The sequence below is a fragment of the Elephas maximus genome, chromosome 6 (genome assembly GCF_024166365.1).
Source record: "Elephas maximus indicus isolate mEleMax1 chromosome 6, mEleMax1 primary haplotype, whole genome shotgun sequence".
NCBI lineage: Eukaryota > Metazoa > Chordata > Mammalia > Proboscidea > Elephantidae > Elephas > Elephas maximus.
Genome location: NC_064824.1, coordinates 16,080,273 through 16,101,006, shown reverse-complemented (window position 1 = coordinate 16,101,006; position 20,734 = coordinate 16,080,273). Strand labels below are relative to the sequence as shown.

The 20,734-nt window shown below is 51.2% G+C and overlaps 2 protein-coding genes across 3 annotated transcripts in view; both read left to right on the top strand.

Annotated features, from left to right (window-relative positions):
* Positions 1-7,031, top strand: part of HS6ST1 (heparan sulfate 6-O-sulfotransferase 1) — a 56,045-nt gene extending 49,014 nt beyond the window's left edge. Inside the window, exon 2 of the mRNA XM_049889126.1 lies at positions 3,167-7,031. Coding sequence (XP_049745083.1) covers positions 3,167-3,875 — 709 coding nt within the window. The 3' untranslated portion in view covers positions 3,876-7,031. The remainder of the gene's footprint in view (positions 1-3,166) is intronic.
* Positions 7,032-11,991: 4,960 nt separating this feature from the next.
* On the top strand, positions 11,992-13,563 carry LOC126078535 (uncharacterized). 2 transcript variants are annotated; one of them, XM_049889128.1, is made up of 2 exons: positions 11,992-12,268; positions 12,665-13,563. In XM_049889128.1, the coding sequence occupies exons 1-2, from the start codon at positions 12,184-12,186 to the stop codon at positions 13,462-13,464; spliced, it is 885 nt and encodes a 294-aa protein (XP_049745085.1). In that variant the 5' UTR covers positions 11,992-12,183; the 3' UTR covers positions 13,465-13,563. The 2 variants fall into 2 exon arrangements, with proteins under 2 accessions (XP_049745085.1, XP_049745084.1); XM_049889127.1 differs by having other exon boundaries at positions 12,246-12,334.
* The last annotated feature ends 7,171 nt before the right edge of the window (positions 13,564-20,734 follow it).

Sequence of the window (20,734 nt, the reverse complement as noted above, 5' to 3'; positions counted from 1 at the left end):
TTGGATCCTGGCTCATTGAGGGGCTGCATGGAGGAAGGCTTCCCACCCAGCCAGGTGTCAGCACCCCTTCCTATGGGACTTCCAGTGGAGACGCAGCCCACCACCCTGGCTGCCAACCTGCTTGTGCCTGGGGGTGCCAGGCAGAGTGAATCCCCAGGGCAGGAGAAGAAGCCCACTGAGTTGGTGGGTGGGGAGACCCAGGCTTGGGGAGGCCAGTGCTGCTGCACCCAGGCCACAGTACTGATGAAGCCGAGCTGGGACTCAGACCCAGGGTGCCTTGTACCCTCAGCTGTGTGAGCATCCCCACCAGGTCAGAACCTCTGGGTGTTCCATCCGTCGTCCAACAGAACCTCTAGGTGTGCACCCTGCCTGGTGGCCGCCAGCTCCACCTGAGCCTCCACTGGCACAGCTGGAGCATGGGGGTGGCAGCACCCCCTGCCATGCTCTTCTGAGGTATTTTTTACCTGCCCACTGAATCCCTTGGTGCCCGGCCTGAGCTGTGCCAGGGATGCTGCGGTGCATTTGGCCCAGGAGGGCATGGGCAGGGATGGGGAGTGGCCAGCCCTGGTTCCTGGAGCTCAGAGGTGACCATGCTGTGGGCCAGGTGGAGGTGCACAGAGTCCATCAGGCTCAGGGACACAGGCTGTGGGCAGGAGTCAGGCAGGAGCACCATCCAGCCCATCGAGCTCATGGTCCATGTCCCTCTCTCACAGCCCCACACCTACCCACTTCAGGGCTCTCAGCGGGGCTTCCTGGGCACAGAGGCCCTTCCTTGCTGTCCAAGGCCAGCCACATGCATTCCCATGTGGGAGCCAGGCACTCAGAGCCTCCAGACGACCAGAAGTATTCGTCATGCCTTTAAATTGGTCTCCGGAACTGATGAGCCCCACACCACTCTGCAGGGCCCCTAGATCATTAAACAGGTCCCAGGGCTGGCCAAGCAGTTCACATGTCCAGGAAGCTCTGAGGAGCCTGCAGGTGCAGACATGGCACAGACAGCACGCCAGAGAACCCCAGTAACCTGTCTGCAGGCCTGCCCCCAACCCCCGTGACACCACGTATCTCTGACTACTCAGTCATCTCCCCAGGCACGGGCAGCTTGCACTTCCGGCCTCAGCCCAGCCAGCAGGACCCCACCCTCAGCCCGCTCTGTAGCCCTGCATGTCACTCACTTTCTGGACCTGGAGAAGAGCAGCCTGGAGGGCTGGTGCCCTGAGCCCTCAGGGCTTTTCATTCCAGCTGTAGGTCATGGTCAAGGCCTTTCCCTGAGCCAACAGCTGTGAAATGGAAATGACTCGCCCGGCCCAGGGCTTCTAGGGGGGAGGGGGGAGGGGGTCTGTGTGCCTGGCCTCCCCAGGGCCTGCATGCACCCGCAGTGGAAGGGGGTGCCAGACTAAGGATTTCCCAAGGGCTGTATGGATGGCCTGATGAGACAGCCTGACCTGGGGTGGTTGTGCGCCAGCGGGAGCATCCTCTGGACCCCAGCCGGCCACTTCTCCTGTCTCGGTGTGTAAGGTCTGCAGGGCACCTGAGTGGGGTGGCAACAGACGCCGATGCAGGGCTAAGGTTGCAGGGGCCAGTCCCTGAGGGGCACAGCGTTGGTGCTGGGGGTGATGGGGCACATGTTGCTGGCCCCACATGTGCACCTGTGTCCTTACCTCTGCGGGGTGTGCTCTGTGTGGTGTGGGGTAGACAGGGCTCTCAGGATGATGCGAATCACTGGATTTCTGTATTCAGGAGGCCGTCCACAGTGACCCATTCCACACAGTGGCCAGCAGGAGCAGGGCAGGCTCCAAACCCAGCTGGGCGGCAGTGCAGGCTGTGCGGGCACAAGAGCGACTGCACTGTTAGGACGTGTTTCTGGGTATGTCCATGTGTCCCTTTTTTGCCCTGGGCCTGCCGTCACTGTGACTCTGTCTGTGTTGGCATCTTTAGAAGCAGTAGTCAGGATGTGGAGTGTCTTCCGCTTGGTCTCGATAGGAAATTGTGAGCTAATGTCCCTCACCCTACTTCCTCAGACCTCCCCCACCCCAGGCGTGGAGCCCACGGGGCCAAAGTCAGCTGCTCCGGGACCCTCCTGGGCTGTTTCCTCTACTGGGCCCCGAAGGTGCTGGGTGAGGTGTCCGTCTTGGACCCTGTGACACTGCCTGCTCTTATCCCAGGGCCCTGGGCCCCCTCCCCTCTTCCATCCCACCCCTGGGCACACTTCAGTCAAGTAACTGAGTGGTTAACCTTAGGTTACCGCTTTGACAGAGGCTGAAGCAGGCCCACAAGGGCTTCCCATGAGGTGGCACTGGGGCACGAGGCAGTGTTAGGCAGACAAAGGTGAGAGGGAAGGGGGCTGCAGGCAGATTCCTGTATGCAGCAGAGGCCCAGGGGTGCTGCAGTGTGGAGTGGGGGCACAAGCGGAACCCCCTTTGCTGTCTGTTCTCCACTCCCCACCCCACCCCCCGCCTCCTGGCCCTCAAGAACACGGCCACATGTCTCACAGCCAGCCCCATTGTCTGCCAGGGAAAAGTAAAACAAGGAGCCTGCTAGGAAGTTACACACCTTCCATCCCACCTGAGACTGGACAGCCCAGCGACGAGGCCACGCCAGCCCAGCTAAGGGATTGGGCCACAGCTTCCCCCAAAGCCCTTCACCCCACAATGTCAGGCCCTGCCCCGCCACCACCTTGGTGACTCTGTGGCTCTAGTGGGCTGACTTCACAAGCTCCAGGGTCCCCTCAGCTCCTGCCAGACCCCCACAGTGCCCTCCCCAGGCAGGGCTAGGGCTGCCCCCACAACCTCTCCTGCCTGTGATGAGGGGCCTCTTGGATTCCTCCCCTCTCTTGAGAGGTCAGTGACAGGTGGGGGTGGGTAGGAGCAGACAGTTTGCCCCACTGCCCAGGCCGAAGCACCGTGGTCACTGCCAGGGCCACGCTTGGTAGCTGTGTGCCCTCAGCAGGTTCGTCTTGTCTCCCCCAGGGCAGGTCATTTGAGAACTAGACTGGGTGGTGAGTGTTAGGGGGAGGTCACTTGTCCAAGGTCCTGTGGTGTAAGAGCTACAGAGACAGGACCCCTCCTCAGGCTGAAGCTCCGGACTACTTCATACCCCCTAGTACTCCAGTGCTGGTCACCGCCCCCCAAGCCGTGCCTGCCTCACCACCTCTTTGGTCTCCTTGCAGGAAGTTCTACTACATCACTCTGCTGAGGGACCCTGTGTCCCGCTACCTGAGTGAGTGGCGGCACGTGCAGCGTGGCGCCACCTGGAAGACATCGCTGCACATGTGCGACGGGCGCACGCCCACACCCGAGGAGCTGCCACCCTGCTACGAGGGCACGGACTGGTCGGGCTGCACACTCCAGGAGTTCATGGACTGCCCCTACAACCTGGCCAACAACCGCCAGGTGCGCATGCTGGCCGACTTGAGCCTGGTGGGCTGCTATAACCTGTCTTTCATCCCCGAGGGCAAGCGAGCGCAGCTGCTGCTCGAGAGCGCCAAGAAGAACCTGCGGGACATGGCCTTCTTCGGCCTGACGGAGTTCCAGCGCAAGACGCAGTACCTGTTCGAGCGGACGTTCAACCTCCAGTTCATCCGGCCCTTCCTGCAGTACAACAGCACCCGGGCGGGCGGCGTGGAGGCGGGCGAGGACACCATCCGCCGCATCGAGGAGCTCAACGACCTGGACATGCAGCTCTACGACTACGCCAGGGACCTCTTCCAGCAGCGCTACCAGTACAAGCGGCAGCTGGAGCGCCGGGAGCAGCGCCTGCGGAGCCGCGAGGAGCGCCTGCTGCACCGTGCCAAGGAGGCGCTGCCGCGGGAGGACGCCGAGGAGCCAGGCCGCGTGCCCACGGAGGACTACATGAGCCACATCATCGAGAAGTGGTAGTGACGCCCAGCACAGGGCTCACACGGCGGGGGCCGGGAGAGGGGCCCACCAAGGACACGAGCCATGTTACCGAGAAGTCATCACGGTGCCTGCTGCAGGGCCTTATGGGATAGGGGCCAGGAGAGGGGAGGGGGTGATAGCAGACTGACAGACCCGCACACAAACGGGTCCCACACAGGACTTCCACTGAGAGAGGGCCCAGATGTTTAACAGATGGGTGCATCCTGAAAAGAACAAGAGAGTGGGAGGGGGGGAAAAGAGTCTGTTTCTCCAAGGCTAGGGTTCTGACAAATAAATGTGGAAATCCGGGATGTCAGAGAAAGTCATGCCTGAAAGGTGCGCGGTCAGGAAAGGTAGGTTCTCCCAGCTCTCCTGGCTCCCGCTCTCCGTCACAGCCAAGGTTTGAAGAAGACAAAAGACAGAGTGGACCTGCCAGGCCTAAGTGCACCATGGGAGTGCGTGTGGCTGTTGTGGCCATGGAAAAAGCAGACACAGATGGGGACTGAGTGGCCAAGCGAGGGCAGCTGTGCCGGGCCTGGGCCCTGCCTCCTCCCCCCTCAGCAGACGAGGCGGGTCAGTCCCCAGAGACCCGCACCAACTATGCACTAACCTATGCACAGCCCCCACCCTGTCCAGCAGTGGGGCTATAGACCAGCTCCCAGCACTGCCCACCCCAGCTGTCTCCTTGGCCTCTGTTGGTCCCAGTCCTCCAGGGCCTGTGTGACATCCCCAACCCGGGAACCATTGGAGGTGAATGGAACTCCCGACACCTCCCCCATCATCCCCCATCTGCAGCAGAGAAGATGTGACCTCAGGCTCTGGAGAGGCTCACTTTGCCCACAGTCATCAGACTGGGGAGATGGGCCTACCCTGCACTGCTCCCCTTCTGGGCAGAATGGGGTCCCAGGAGTGGGAAGGCTGTAGCCAGGGAAGCAGAGGCCCAGACACGGAGGGCAGGGAGCTGCGGGTGCCTGCTCTGCATTCTGGCACTCTGGGCTGGTGAGGGACAGCCTGGCTCTGAGCCCCAGCCACTTGGGCACTTACTCGAGGGCTTGTGTCTTAGCTTCCATGGCCTGAGTGTAAAGTGCACCATAGCACGGTGGGCTGGAGCACCTGGAACCGAGCTACTCACCAGAGCCACGCCCTGGGCCACAGGGGCCTGGGGGCTAGGAGGGACTCTGGCTTTCAGAATGTCAACTAAGGCTGGAAGAAACGGTTCTGGGTGGCCTCCCTGGTGCCCACACACTCAGTCACCATCCTCCAGGGCTGTCCCCCTATTTCTCTGTCCCACCCCTCCACCCCCCGCACAAGGCATTCTGGCCATTCCCTCAGCCCTGAAGTCTACCTGATGGCCCTATGAGAAGCTGTGCTGTTTATCACTTTAAATGTGTTCCTGCACTCATGCCCCTCCTGTCCCCCAACCCATGCACCCACAGCTCCCCCACATCCTCCCCTGCACCCTCACCTCGGTGCTCATCCCATGTGTGTGCCCCACCCTTCTGCACTCTAGAGGCCAGGGCAGGGTCTCCTCCCAGAGTGCCCTCCTTACACGAGAGGCCCAAACCCTGGATTTCCTGGAGCTGAGCATGGAGAGGGGGCTCCAGGAGAGGAAGTGGGTGCACCCAAGGAGCGGGGGTACCACGGGGCTGCCTGGGGAGGGGCTGATCCCTCCAGAGGCCCAGCCACCTTCCCTGCCCTGTTTTCTCTCCACCACCACCCCACCCCACTTTTACCACCATGACTGAAGGGATTGGATAGTCACAGAAGTGGGGGCAGGGAGCCTCTAGTGCAAGCAGAGCTACCTGTTGTCAGGGATGTTCCCCTCCAGGAAGCAGTTTTCACTGGTCCTTATCTGGCCCAGAGGCCCCGCTCAGGGTGTGCCGCACTGGCAGTCCCCCCCTTGCAGCCAGTGCAGGGCGTGAGGTCAGGCTGGGTGGGCACACTGCTGCCAGCACAGACACCTGGGGGTGGGCAGGTGGGTGGCACCGAGACGAGGGCTGGTGAGATCGTGACCACGCTCATTTAGAGGGACATCAAGGTCTGCATGGGGTGAACTTGCTCTGAGGCTTGTCTGGGGTCACATGCTTATGTAAAGGGGGTTCAGAAGGGCCCTGGTGTCTAGTATAAGCCACCTGGGACCCTGGGAGCTGCTGGGGCCTCCTTCGAGGGTCGGGGGGGAGCAGAAGCTCCATCCTTTTCTGCCTCACCCAGGCTCCCAGCTGCACCAGGCTTCTGAGCAGACCTGGCACGATGTTTTGTACATACTGGAACCTTTTTTAACTTATGCCCCGTTGTCGCAGTTCACAGGGAAGCACAGGTCTCTCGATTTCTTAGCTGCATTGGGAAAACAGCCTGTCTCCTGCCAGCCCTGGGCCAAGGTGCCCGCCAATGGTCCAGCTTGCAGAGCCTGCAGCACCTTAGCCCGTGCACACTGCAGATCGCCTGCTTTGGGCGAAGGTACCCTGATGCCTGCAGCATCTCCTGGGGCACCACAGTGCAGCAGCCACCCTGGACCTGAGGACCCCGCCCACCCAGGCCTCTTGTAGGGGCCATGAGGACAGAAGCAGATGCTGATTACCAGGCCACTCCCGGCACAGGCACAAACCCTGCAGATGCTCCACTCCCAATTGGGGAACCAGAAGGCCAGACGTGTCTGAGCAAGAAGGCTGTGAGCTTTTGCTCAAATTGAGACTGTTTCACTTGAACCCAGGGGCGTTTAAAGCTTTATTTATTTATAGCTTCTTATTAAAAGAAAAGTGTTGAGAAGAAATCTTTTGGTTATTCATACAAAAAAAAATTTATTTGATGATGGAAAAGCAAGTCATAATCATCTAATTGTTTCTGTCTAGGTCGAGAATGAGTGTTAGTGGATGAAATAAACCCTGAAATAGAGCATTGGTGTGCATGGTCTCTCCTAAAGCTGTCCTTGCTGCCACGAGCTCGCCATCCCCTGGTCTGGCTGAGCCTTGCCCGTGTGAGTTTCAGGGTGTACATTCATGACCACAGAAATGGGGGTGCTCTGAACAACCTTCCACAGGGGTACTGGACCCAGTAAGAGAGAAGGTGACACACATTAAGTACTACTTTGTAAAAGATAAAAAATGTGACATTACCACAAGGAGTAACCATCATTAATATTAATTAGAGCATTTAAAAATATGACACCAGTTTAGAGTAAGGTTGAAAGACATGCAGATGCCATTTGGCTACTTTCTCAGTGACCTCTTTCCCCCTCAGCTTTTAATTTTGAAAGATTTCAAGTGACAGAGAAGTAGAATAGTCTGTGGTCGCCCATAAGCCCCTTAGCTTGGACTTACCTGGCGTTAGCGTCCTGCCTGGTTTTGCTGTCTGGCACTCACACTTGCTCTGTCTCTGTGTACACACATGCACAGTTTTCTGAAACATCTGAGGGTAAGTCACAGTCACCACAATGCTCAGTCCTCAGTCTTTCAGTATGAATCTCCTGAGAACAGGCTGCTGCAGAACTCAGCCTCGTTATCACATCCCCAAACGTTAGCATCAGTACCGTAATACCATCTGATACAATCCACACGCAGATTTTCCACTTGATCAAATAATGGCTTTTTTACTTTACCTTTTTACTTCCACAACCACACAGTGCACCTCATCCACCTCCTTCAGCCCAGGAGAGCCCCCCAGCCCCATTAGTTTGTTTTGGCATTGGCACTCTCGACTAACACAGGCTAGTGGTCTCTTAAAGGGTTTACATGTATCTGGTGGTTTCCTCATAACTGAATCTGGCTAAGCATGTTGGGCACAGGTGCTACCAGGGGAGACAATCTCTTAGGCTGTGAGCACTGATGACTCAGTCCTGCTCCATGGGGCCTGGAGGCCTTGCACAGTTGCTGGGCCCAGGTGGTCCCATCCAGGCTGATAAAGGCAGTCAGCTCATTACCATTTTCTTTATGGAAATAAATTACGCCCAGAGCTGGGAGCTGGTTACTTCTGTGGCCTTGTGGTCTGGAGCCCCCAGCCTTTGGGGGTCCAAGGAGGACCCCACCATGGTTGCCAGTGTCCAGTAACTGTGGAACACTAGGTCTCTCAAAAAGCTGTGTTGGAGCTGGTGGTTTGGACCTCAGGGCCTAGGGCTGTCTTCCTCTTCCTTCCCAGAGTCTTCAAGTACTCCGGCCCTTTGCTGAGACATGCTGGAGAAAGGATGGTGGAGGGGCAAGACAGCTGAGGGGCTGCAGGGCCTGGTTTCTTCCCGCCAGCCTCCTGTGAAAGGATGACAGTAGTGGGCCTCTGGCCACTGAGCAAAGGAGAGCGGTTGCAGAATGCAAGGCAGGGCATGGCACCCACCATCCAGTACCCACGGCATGTGAGGCCACCACTCGTCCTTGGAGGGCAGCGGTAGGCTTCCTGATGAGCAGAGCTTTCCCTCACTGCCACATCCACCAATAAGGCACCAGCAGGGCAGTGGGCAGAGAACTGCCTGCTCCAACTCAGGCTCCAGGTAGAAACATCTGTTCCCGACCAATGAAGCCTTTATAAGGGAGCAAAGCAGTCTCTCCAGGTAAGAGCATAGGTGGGCTTCCAGGAGGAACTGGGGTGGAAAGGTCTGGGCCACTTCCCACAGGCCTGCCCCTGCCCCCACATTCACTTTAAGGTTTACTTGGGGTGCAGCAGGCCCTCCACCAGCCTCCAGGCACTGGGAGCCCATAATAGAAGCACCCTCCTTCACTTCTTGGCGGCACCCTGCCCTCTGCAGGGCCAGCGTTGTGTGATCACAACAAAATCAGCCTGGAAACGCCTCCCCTCTCAAGAAGTAGGGTTCTCATCATCCTTGTATTTAAAGTTAAAGCCTACTTTTAAGTCCACCTGAGTCAGAGAAGAGAGTCCCTAGCCCCTCCAACCCTGTACTCTGCAGAGTTCCCTGAGGGTGTCAGCCCAGCTCAGGGCCACCCACTACTCCCCATCCTCTGCGTCCTGCCCCACCTGCTCTCCCTGTACCTCCCAACCTGCTGCAGAACCCAAGTCCGACCTTGCTCCTCAGGCTGAGCCTCAAAATGGCCACACTCTGCCACCAGCCTTGTCTCCTCCGCACCGACCACCAGCCCTGACAGCAGCCGTTGCTCCGTCAGATGGCCTGTAGGCCTCTCCCCACATGCTCTCCCTCAGGTCCCCCCAACCCCCAGGTAGGCTCCAGGCCACACAGGGGCCCAGGTGGTCTCCTCTGCACGTGCTTCCACTTCTTTTCTTCCTGCCCAACCTCTCCTCCAGCCTACTGCTAGGAGGGCTCAGGGAAAATGGTCCCTGAATTACCTGATCTGGGTGGGGCCTCAGGACTAGCCTGGGACCTTGGCCCCTCGTGGCGGCATAGAGAGGCACTGACTTCCCCTGCACAGAGCCCAGAAGAGACTAGTCACCTGAGCCTGCCCCCACTACATACCAGGACCTCAGGGGGTGTACTGTGGCCCCACTGTGCCCGCACCCAGAGCATGTGGCTCCCTGGGCCCTCAACCAACCCTGCAGAGGTGGAAGCCAGAGTCCCTCCAGGAGCATGCATCTGGTCTGGGAGCCAAGACTGGGAGCCTCGAGAGGGCACTGAGGGTGTCTGTGTCATGGAGACCAGCATCCTTCTGGCTGACCATGTACCCCTGCAAGTTCCTGCTCCAGTAAGTGGCGTGCACCCTTGAGGCCCAGGGAGCCCAGCTGTTCATGCTGGGGAGCCCAGCCTCGGTCCCTCCCTCCTGAGGCCCCAGCCACAGAGAGAACTCTCAGGGGTGCAGTCTGTCATCAGGTCTGGGTTTGAATTCCAACTGGACACTCACCTACCATTCACCCTGTGCCTCTATTCCTGTCTCTGTAGTCGAGAGGTTTTGGTGAGAATTCACCTGCTTGCAGAGGGGAGGAGCCCAGGCCCATGCCAGGCACGCCTCATGCTGTGCCTGCCATTCTCCTGGCTTACACACGGCCTACAACCAAAAGTTCCCTTCCCGCTAAGACAGTGGTCTCCATCCTGGCCTGGGACTAAGCCATGGGGGGAGGGGCTTTTTAAAAGCACTGTTTCCAGCCCTGCCCACAATCTACCAAATGAGATTGATGGAAGGGCCACGATGGCCCTGCTGTGCATGTCATCCATGTTTTAGCATGTGTCAGTATTGCATTGTTTTATATTATTTATTTTGTTGTTGAGAATATACACAGCAAAACAGATACCAATTCAACATTTCTACATGTACCATTTAGTGACATTGATTACATTCTCCGAGTTGTGCAACCACGAATAGAAATGAAGTCTTGCATGGATGGAGCTTGAAGACATTATGCTGACTGAAAAAAGTCAATCACAAAAGGACAAATATCGTATGACCTCACTTACATAAAAAGACAAAACCAAAACCAAACCTGTTGCCGTCAAGTTGATTCCAACTCACAGCAACCCTATAAGACAGAGTAGAACTGCCCCGTTGGGTTTCCAAGGAGTGGCTGGTGGATTCAAACTGCCAACCTGTTGGTTAGCAGCGTTAGCTCACAGTAGCTCTTAACCTCTGCGCCACCAGGGCTCCATAAAAAGACAAGATCAGGCGAATTGTCCAGGCATGGACCAGTAATGTGAAATTTGTCTCCAAAAATGGAGGATGCTGAGAGACCAGTAAAAGAGGTGGGTAAATCTAGTGTGGCAGCAAGGGAGTATATTAGGAAACTTAAATATGAGGTGAGTCCTGGACGGCAGCAGGACCAGAGTCTATCTCCGCACCCCGCAGTGGGAGAGCAGAAGGTTTGTAGTGGTGGTGGACAATAGTAGATCCATGCCAGGGGCTTACATAAGAATACAAACTGTAGTGAACTGGCAGATCACATGGGGGCACCCATATTCGACCTTGCAAAGCCTGTTTCCCCTTCACAAATGTATAGAGACCAAAGTTTATTAGTGATTACCAGGGACAGGAGGGAGAGGGAAAGGAAAAGTTATTGCTTATGGAGCACTGAATTTTGGTTTATGGTGATAAAGAGTCACATTGAATAAGGGTAGGGTTACATAGCTGGTCAACATAATTGCTGTCAATAAATTATACACCTGTAAAAACTTGAATTGGCAAAAGTTGTGTGATAGGTATATTTACAAAAAAAAAAAAAAACAAGAGCAGCTACTAAGGCTGCCTTGTACAAACACCTCATAGGATTTTGTTTCTTGGTTTGGAGGTTTAGGGTGATGTTTTCATGGGATATCTCAGTTAATTGGTCTAATATTGTGTTTAGTGCTTCTCTTCTTCCTCCTAGTTTGTTGCATACTGCCTAGGGTCGTAAAAGCTTGCAGGAGGTCATCCAAGTTACAACAATTGGCCTCTGTTCACCCAGAGCAACAGAGAAAGAAGGAGAGTCAGGAATAGCAGAAGTAAATGGAGTGTGTAGCTAATTGCCTCCATGAACAACTGCCTCCTTTGCCATGAGACTGGCAGAACTATATGGGGCCTGGCTACCATTACTGAATGTTTTGATCAAAGATTCTATAGAAGAATCCTGATCAAAAGGGGAAAAATGCAGAACAGAATTTCAAATTCTCATGGAATTCAGATTATCTGGAGCCATGGAGGCTGGGTGAACCCCCAAACCTATTGCCCTGAAATAATCTTTAAGCCTTAAACAAAAAATATTCTCTGAAGTCTTCTTAAAACCAAACAGTAGTTTAGCTTAACTGGTAAAGAATATCAGCTTTCAGCATTATGCTGTTTTAAGAACTATCTATATGGGACCACACTGAGGACAGCAATTCAAAAGGATAGAAACTTTGGGGGCAGTGAGTTTATGTTAGTGTGGAGGAACAATTCAGAAAAGTAGGATGAGAATGGTCTCACAGCTGGAAAAATGTGATTGATGTCACTGAATTGTACATGTAGAAATTGTCGAATTGGTGTATGTTCTGCTGTGTATGTTCTCTACAAACACAACAAAAAATAAAGTTATAAAAATGAAATTATAATTTTAGAAAGCTTGCACTTGAGTCAAGTGCAAAAACTGAGGCTAAAACCTCAGGCTTTGGAATCCAAAAACAGGAGAGGATCCTTGGAAACCCACAGCCAGGCCCATGAAAGCCGGACACCCCTGAGGACTCCCAGACTCTGGATAGAGGGCCCAGTCAGATGAGCGTTCTCAGAAGCCCATGGTACCCATGAAGGGAAGGGGCTGAAATTAAAGAGGAACAGCAAAGCCAGTCTTCATTCCCCAGTGTGGGCCCAGCCCGCCCCCACACATCCGTTGTCCCCTGCATAGAGTCCTTCTGAAAGAGTTCCTGTCAGGTGCCCAGACCAGGTGCCACAGCCCCACCACACACGACGCTGTCTGGATGAGTGGATTTCTGTCAGGTGCCCAGACCAGGTGCCACAGCCCCACCACACACGACGCTGTCTGGATGAGTGGATTTCTGTCAGGTACCCAGACCAGGTGCCACAGCCCCACCACACACGACGCTGTCTGGATGAGTGGATTTCTGTCAGGTACCCAGACCAGGTGCCACAGCCCCACCACACACGACGCTGTCTGGATGAGTGGATTTCTGTCAGGTGCCCAGACCAGGTGCCACAGCCCCACCACACACGACGCTGTCTGGATGAGTGGATTTCTGTCAGGTGCCCAGACCAGGTGCCACAGCCCCACCACACACGACGCTGTCTGGATGAGTGGATTTCTGTCAGGTGCCCAGACCAGGTGCCACAGCCCCACCACACACGACGCTGTCTGGATGAGTGGATTTCTGTCAGGTGCCCAGACCAGGTGCCACAGCCCCACCACACACGACGCTGACTGGATGAGTGGATTTCTGTCAGGTGCCCAGACCAGGTGCCACAGCCCCACCACACACGACGCTGTCTGGATGAGTGGATTTCTGTCAGGTGCCCAGACCAGGTGCCACAGCCCCACCACACACGACGCTGTCTGGATGAGTGGATTTCTGTCAGGTGCCCAGACCAGGTGCCACAGCCCCACCACACACGACGCTGTCTGGATGAGTGGATTTCTGTCAGGTGCCCAGACCAGGTGCCACAGCCCCACCACACACGACGCTGTCTGGATGAGTGGATTTCTGTCAGGTGCCCAGACCAGGTGCCACAGCCCCACCACACACGACGCTGTCTGGATGAGTGGATTTCTGTCAGGTGCCCAGACCAGGTGCCACAGCCCCACCACACACGACGCTGTCTGGATGAGTGGATTTCTGTCAGGTGCCCAGACCAGGTGCCACAGCCCCACCACACACGACGCTGACTGGATGAGTGGATTTCTGTCAGGTGCCCAGACCAGGTGCCACAGCCCCACCACACACGACGCTGTCTGGATGAGTGGATTTCTGTCAGGTGCCCAGACCAGGTGCCACAGCCCCACCACACACGACGCTGTCTGGATGAGTGGATTTCTGTCAGGTGCCCAGACCAGGTGCCACAGCCCCACCACACACGACGCTGTCTGGATGAGTGGATTTCTGTCAGGTGCCCAGACCAGGTGCCACAGCCCCACCACACACGACGCTGTCTGGATGAGTGGATTTCTGTCAGGTGCCCAGACCAGGTGCCACAGCCCCACCACACACGACGCTGTCTGGATGAGTGGATTTCTGTCTGAGGGATGACACGCTGGATGCTGCCAGCTGCTGTGGTGTCTGCCCAGCGCCCTGGCAATGTAGGGGGTTTGGTAGAGGCAGGATCATGAACCAGGCTAGGCACAGTGAAGGCCCACCTCAGGCCACAGAGATTGGCTATTGGGTGGTTATGTTACCCAGTCAGAACACTAACCCAGAAATTTCTTACAGGAACTGAGAGAAAGGAGTGCTTTCTCCTCTGTCACAAGTTCCAAGGCAGTGTTCAAAAGCCTCTCAGAACCATGTCCCCTGACTCATGGAGATGGCGTTAGGACAATGAAAGTGCCAGCCTGATGACTTTGGAGGCTGTCTTAGTTATGTAGTGCTGCCATAATAGAAATACCACAAGTCAGTGGCTTTAACAAACAGAAATTTATTTTCTTACAGTTAGGAGGCTGGAAGTCTGAATTTAGGGCACCAGCTCTAGGGGAAGGCTTTCTCTGTCATCTCTGGGGAAAGATCCTTGTCTCTTCCGAGCTCCTGCTCCTGGGCGATCTTCATGTGGCTTGGCTCTCCTCTTCCCCTGCCTCTGCTCCTCTTCTTGCTTGTTTAATCTCTTTTATGTCTCAAAAGAGATTGACTCAAAACACACCCTACACTAATCCTGTCTCATTAACATAACAAAGACAACACATTCGCAAATGCAATTATAACCACATGCATAAAGGTTAGGATTTACAACACATAGTTTGGGAGGACACAATTCAATCGTAACAGAGGTCCTGAATGCAGCCGTTTCTGAGCCTGTGACTCTCCATCTCTTCACTGGCTACATGGGGCCCTAAGTGTTACTTTTTTGCATATGTCACTTGGATTCGGATTTGGATTTCTGCCACTTGTAATGGGTCCGATGAAAGTTCTGGAGGCGTAATGAAGAGGAACCTGAGAGCTCACCCTGGCCATTTCTGACCTTCCGACATCTGTAGTTTCCCATTAGCGCAAAAAAATCCATTGCCATCGAGTGGATTCCGACTCATAGTGACCCTATAGGACAGAGTAGAACTGCCCTACAAGGGTTTCCAAGGAACAGCTGGTGGATTTGAACTGCTTAGCTACTGGTGCCACCAGGGCTTTTTGCACAAAGCCATTTCAAAAAGCTGAATTCCAGCATTGATCTCCACCTGCTCGCCTCTCTGCCTCTGAAAGCTCTGCCAGGCTACCTCAGAACCACACCAAAAAAATCACAGGAGGCCAAATGAGGATGTCTGTCGTATTCTCATTTTCATCTTTATTGATTTCGGTTCTTTATTATTTCCTTCTTTCTCCTTGCTTTGGGTTTATTTTGCTCTTCTTCTTCTAGGTTCTTGTGGTGAGAGCTTAGACTTAGGATTTGAAAGTTTTCCTCTTTTCTAATGCAAGCATTTAGTGCTAGAAAATTTCCTCTTAGTAGTACTTTGGCTGTGTTCCACAAATTTTGATATGCTGTCTTTTCATTTTCATGAACCTCATTGTAGATTTAAATTTTCATTTGAGACTTCCTCTTTGACCCAAAAGCTATTTAGAAATGTGTTTTTAGTTTCCAAGTGTTTGGAGATTTTCGTGCTATCCATTTCTAGTTTGCTCTCATTGTTGTCAAAGAACACACTGTATGTTTTTAATTCTTTTAAGTATGTTGAGATATGACTTATGATCTATCTTGACATGTGTTTCACAGGGCACTTGAAAAGAGGGTGTATTCTGCTGTTCTTGAGTGTTTTTTAAATATTGATTAGGTCTGTTTATTTTTGAGTTGTTTTATATCCTTCATGATTTTCCATCTAGTTGTTCTATCTATTTTTGAGAGGGGTGTGTTAATTTTTGAGAAAGGTGTGTTGAAGTCTGCAACTATAATTGTGAATTTGTTTCTCCTTTCACATCTATCACTTTTTGCTCCAAATATTTACAGCTCTGTTATCTGGTGCATACACATTTAGGATTGTTATTTCTTCTTGGTGGATTAACCCTTTTATCATTATATAATGCCCGTCCATGTCTCTGATAATTTTCTTTGCTCTGAAGTCTATTTTCTGATATTAATATAGTCACTCCTGCTTTCTTTTGATTAATGTTTGCATGAGATATCTTTTTTCACCTTTTAATTTTAACCTGCTTCTCTATATATATTTGAAATGAGTTTCTTGGAGCGCCTGGAGGCAGCATATAGTTGGTTTATATTTTTTAATGCACTTGGCCAATTTCGTTTAATTGGTCTATTTAGACCATTTACATTTAATGTAATTATTAATATAATATGTTAAAGCCTCAGTATGCCATTTTATTGTTTTCTTTTTGTTATCTCTGTGTTTTGTTTCTCTATTTTTTCTTTCTTGCCTTCACGTGAACTACTTGAACATTTTTAGAATTCCGTTTTTATTTATCCATCATGTCTTTGAGTATATCTCTTTGTATAGCCCATTTTAGTGGTAGCTCTAAGTATTATGTCACTGTACAGAACTTATCACAGTCTTCTGTGTGATCATTTTACCAATTTGAGTAAAGTATAGAAGCTTACCTCCTTTTATGTAACTTTACCCTCCCCTACTTATAATAATATACAGGTAAATGTCACTTAAAGTCCATGGCATGTTCTGTGAAATAGGATGTTACGGAGTTTGGATGTTGTGTGAACATCATATTATATACAGGCTGTTCCCGTACAATCCATAGTTAAATTCTTGTAAAGCCTATTATATTAAAACCTTTATCTAGAGACTGCCAATGTCCAAGAGCTGTATCTGCTGGATACAGGAAGTTGGCCTTGCCAGGTGTGTGGGCCTGGTGGGGGCTGTGCTGGCAGCTGGATTGGGACTTTGTGCATGTCTAGGCACAGAGTGGGGGGTTCATGGTGGGCATGGAGAGGTGCCCACAGGGAGCAGGTGTGCTGGTGCTGGGAGCTTGGCTGGCAGTGGCGGACCTGGCTACTGCCACCCTGTTGATGCAGCCTCTTCCTGATAATGTGCAGCTTCTACCACTGCCACCCGGAACCAGGAGCCCATGAGTGCCCCAGTCCCACAACAGGGTCAGAGGAGCTGCAGCAGGTGCTGCCCTGAGCTGGGAGTGAAATGTTGCATGGCTGCTGGGCAGAGGAATGAAATCAGGAGGAGGGAAATGAGGAGGCAGAAGAAGAGGAGGCACTGTGGGGATTGTGGTGCACCCTGGAGACCCGCTGCTTGTTCACTCTTCAGTTTTGAGCTCTTTAAAACCATTAGGGGGAAATATTAAACAAAAGGAGAGCTGCTTTCCCTTTTAAAAAAGAAAAAACCTTATGGGACCATGGGCATATATGCAGTCAGAAATGCCCAAACGGATGTTATGTGGTACATGACTGTTAGTGTTGTTAGGTGCAACACAATGAAACATTTCCTGGTCCTGCACCATCCTCACAATCATTGCTATGTTTGGTCCCATTGTTGCAGCCACGGTGTCAATGCATATCATTGAAGGTCTTCCTCTTTTTCACTGGCTCTCCACTTTGCCAAGCATGATGTCCTTCTCCAGGGACTGGTCCCTCCTGCTAACATGTCCAAAGTACGTGAGACAAAGTCTCGCCATCCTCACTTCCAAGGAGCACTCTGGCTGTACTTCTTCAAAGGCAGACTTTTTTGTTTGTCTGGCAGTCCATGTATATTCGGTATTCTTCACCAACACCATAATTCAAAGGCATATTCAACTCTGCAGCCTTCTTTATTCATTGTCTAGCTTTCACATGCATATGAGGCAAATGAAAGTACCATGGCTTGAGGCAGGCACACCTTAATCCTCAAAGTGACATCTTTGCTTTTGAACACTTTAAAGAAGCCTTTTGCAGCAGATTTGCCCAATGCATCCTTTGATTTCTGGACTGCTGCTTCCATGGGCATTGATTATGGATCAAAGTAAAATAAAATCCTTGACCACTTAGGGTCCCTGCACTGAAAATCTCCTAGTCCAGGGAAAGACTGATGACAAGGACCTTTCCCCAAAGCCAAGAGAGAGAGAGAAAGCCTTTCCCTGAAGCTGGCATCTTGAATGCAGACTTCTAGCCTCCTAGACTGTGAGAGAATAAATTTCTCTTTGTTAAAGTCAACCACTTGTGGTATTTCTGTTATAACAGCACTAGATAAATAAGACATCTGTTTTCAGCCAAGATCTGTCTGACATCAGGAATGATACCCATTGTTCCACGTCTTCTTCTGAATCCAGCTTGACTTTCTGAAAGTTCCCTGTCCATGTACTACTGCAACCTTTTTTGAACTATCTTTGGCAAAATTTTACTTGTGTGTGATATTAATAGGAGCCCTAGTGGCACAGCCGTTAGGAGCTTGGCTGCTAACCAAAAGGTCAGCAGTTCGAATTCACCAGCTGCTTCTTGGAAACCCTATAGAGCAGTTCTACTCTGTCCTGTAGGCTCACTCTAAGTCAGAATCGACTTGACAGCAACAGGTTTGTGTGTGCGTGTGTGTGCATGTGTGTGCGAGTGTGTGTGAGAGTGATATTAATGATAGTATTCAATAACTTCTGCGTTCTGTTGGATCACCTTTCTTTGGAATGGGCACAAATGTGGATCTCTTCCAGTTGCTTGGCCAGGTTGCTGTCTTCCAGCTTTCTTGGCATAAATGAGGGAGCACCTTCATCTGTTTGCAAAATATCTCAGCTGGTTTCCATCAATTCCTGGAACCTTGTTTTTTCACCAATGCCTTCAGTGCAGCTTGGACTTCTTCCTTCAGTACCATCAGTTCTTGATCATACGGTACTTCCTGAAATGGTTGAAGTAGACCAATTCTTTTCGAAACAGTGACTCTGTGTATTCCTTCCATCTTCTTTTCTTTTTTTTAAATAATTTTTATTGTGCTTTAAGTGAAAGTTTACAAATCAAGTCAGTCTCTCACACAAAAACCCATATACACCTTGCTACACACTCCCAATTACTCTCCCCCTAATGAGACAGCCTGCTCTCTCCCTCCACTCTCTTTTCTTGTCCATTTCGCCAGCTTCTAACCCCCTCCACCCTCTCATCTCCCCTCCAGGCAGGAGATGCCAACAGTCTCAAGTGAGTTCCACCTGATCCAAGAGCTCACTCCTCACCGGCATCCCTCTCCAACACATTGTCCAGTCCAATCCATGTCTGAAGAGTTGGCTTCAGGAATAGTTCCTGTCCTGGGCCAACAGAAGGTCTGGGGGCCATGACCACCCGGGTCCTTCTAGTCTCAGTCAGACCATTAAGTCTGGTCCTATGAGAATTCGGGGTCTGCATCCCACTGTTCTCCTGCTCCCTCAGGGGTTCTCTGTTGTGTTCCCTGTCAGGGCAGTCATCGGTTGTAGCCGGGCACCATCTAGTTCTTCTGGTCTCAGGATGATGTAGTCTCTGTTTCATGTGGCCCTTTCTGTCTCTTGGGCTCATAATCACCTTGTGTCCTCGGTGTTCTTCATTCTCCTTTGATCCAGGTGGGTTGAGACCAATTGATGCATCTTAGATGGCTGCTTGCTAGCGTTTAAGACCCCAGACGCCACTCTTCAAAGTGGGATGCAGAATGTTTTCTGAATAGATTTTATTATGCCAATTGACTTAGATGTCCCCTGAAACCATGGTCCCCAGACCTCTGCCCCTGCTACACTGGCCTTTGAAGCATTCAGTTTATTTAGGAAACTTCTTTGCTTTTGGTTTAGTCCAGTTGTGCTGGCCTCCCCTGTACTGTGTGCTGTCTTTCCCTTCACCTCAAGTAGTTCTTATCTACTATCTAATTAGTGAATACCCCTCTCCCAACCTCCCTCCCTCCCCCCTCTCGTAACCACGAAAGAATGTTTTCTTCTCAGTTTAAACTATTTCTCAAGTTCTTATAATAGTGGTCTTATACAATAATTGTCCTTTTGCAATTGACTAATTTCACTCAGCATAATGCCTTCCAGGTTCCTCCATGTTATGAAATCTTTCACAGATTCCTCACTGTTCTTCATCGATGCGTAGTATTCCATTGTGTGAATATACCATAATTTATCCATTCATCTGTTGATGGGCACCTTGGTTGCTTCCATCTTTTTGCTATTGTAAACAGCGCTGCAATAAACATGGTTGTGCATATATCTGTTCGTGTAAAGGCACTTATTTCTCTAGGATATATTCCAAGGAGTGGGATTGCCAGATCGTATGGTAGTTCTATTTCTAGGTTTTTAAGGAAGCGCCAAATCGATTTCCAAAGTGGTTGTACCATTTGACATTCCCACCAGCAGTGTAGAAGTGTTCCAATCTCTCCATAGCCTCTCCAACATTTATTATTTTGTGTTTTTTGGATTAATGCCAGCCTTGTTGGAGTGAGATGGAATCTAATTGTAGTTTTGATCTGCATTTCTCTAATGGCTAATGATCATGAACATTTCCTCATATATCTGTTAGATACCGGAATGTCCTCTTTAGTGAAGTGTCTATTCATACCTTTTGCCCATTTTTTAATTGGGTTATTTGTCTTTTTGTAGTTAAGTTTTTGCAGTGTCATGTAGATTTTAGAGATCAGGCGCTGATCAGAAGTGCCATAGCTAAAAACTTTTTCCCAGTCTGTAGGCAGTCTTTTTACTCTTTTGGTGAAGTCTTTGGATGAGCATAAGTGTTTCATTTTTAGGAGCTCCCAGTTATCTAGTTTTTCTTCTACGTTCTTTGTAATGTTTTCTATACTGTTTATGCCATGTATTAGGGCTCCTAACGTTGTCCCTATTTTTTCTTCCTTGATCTTTATCATTTTAGATTTTATATTTAGATATTTGATCCATTTTTAGTTAGTTTTTGTGCATGGTGTGAGGTATGGGTCTTGTTTCATTTTTTTGCAGATGGATATCCAGTTATGCCAGCACCATTTGTTAAAAAGACTGTCTTTTCCCCATTTAACTGTTTTGGGGCCTTTGTCAAATATCAGCTGCTCATATGTGGATGGACTTCTGTCTGGATTCTCAATTCTGTTCCATTGGTCTATGTATCTGTTGTTTTACCAGTACCAGGCTGTTTTGACTACTGTGGCGGTATAATAGGTTCTAAAGTCAGGTGAAGTAAGGCCTCCAACTTTGTTCTTCTTTTTCAGTAATGCCTTATTTATCCGGGGCCTCTTTCCCTTCCATATGAAATTGGTGATTTATTTCTCCATCTCATTAAAGAATGTCCTTGGGATTTGGATCAGAATTGCATTAAATGTATAGATCACTTTTGGTACAATAGACATTTTTATAATGTTAAGTCTTCCTATCCATGATCAAGGTATGTTCTTCCACTTATGTAAGTCTCTTTTGGTTTCTTGCAGAAGTGTACTGTAGCTTTCTT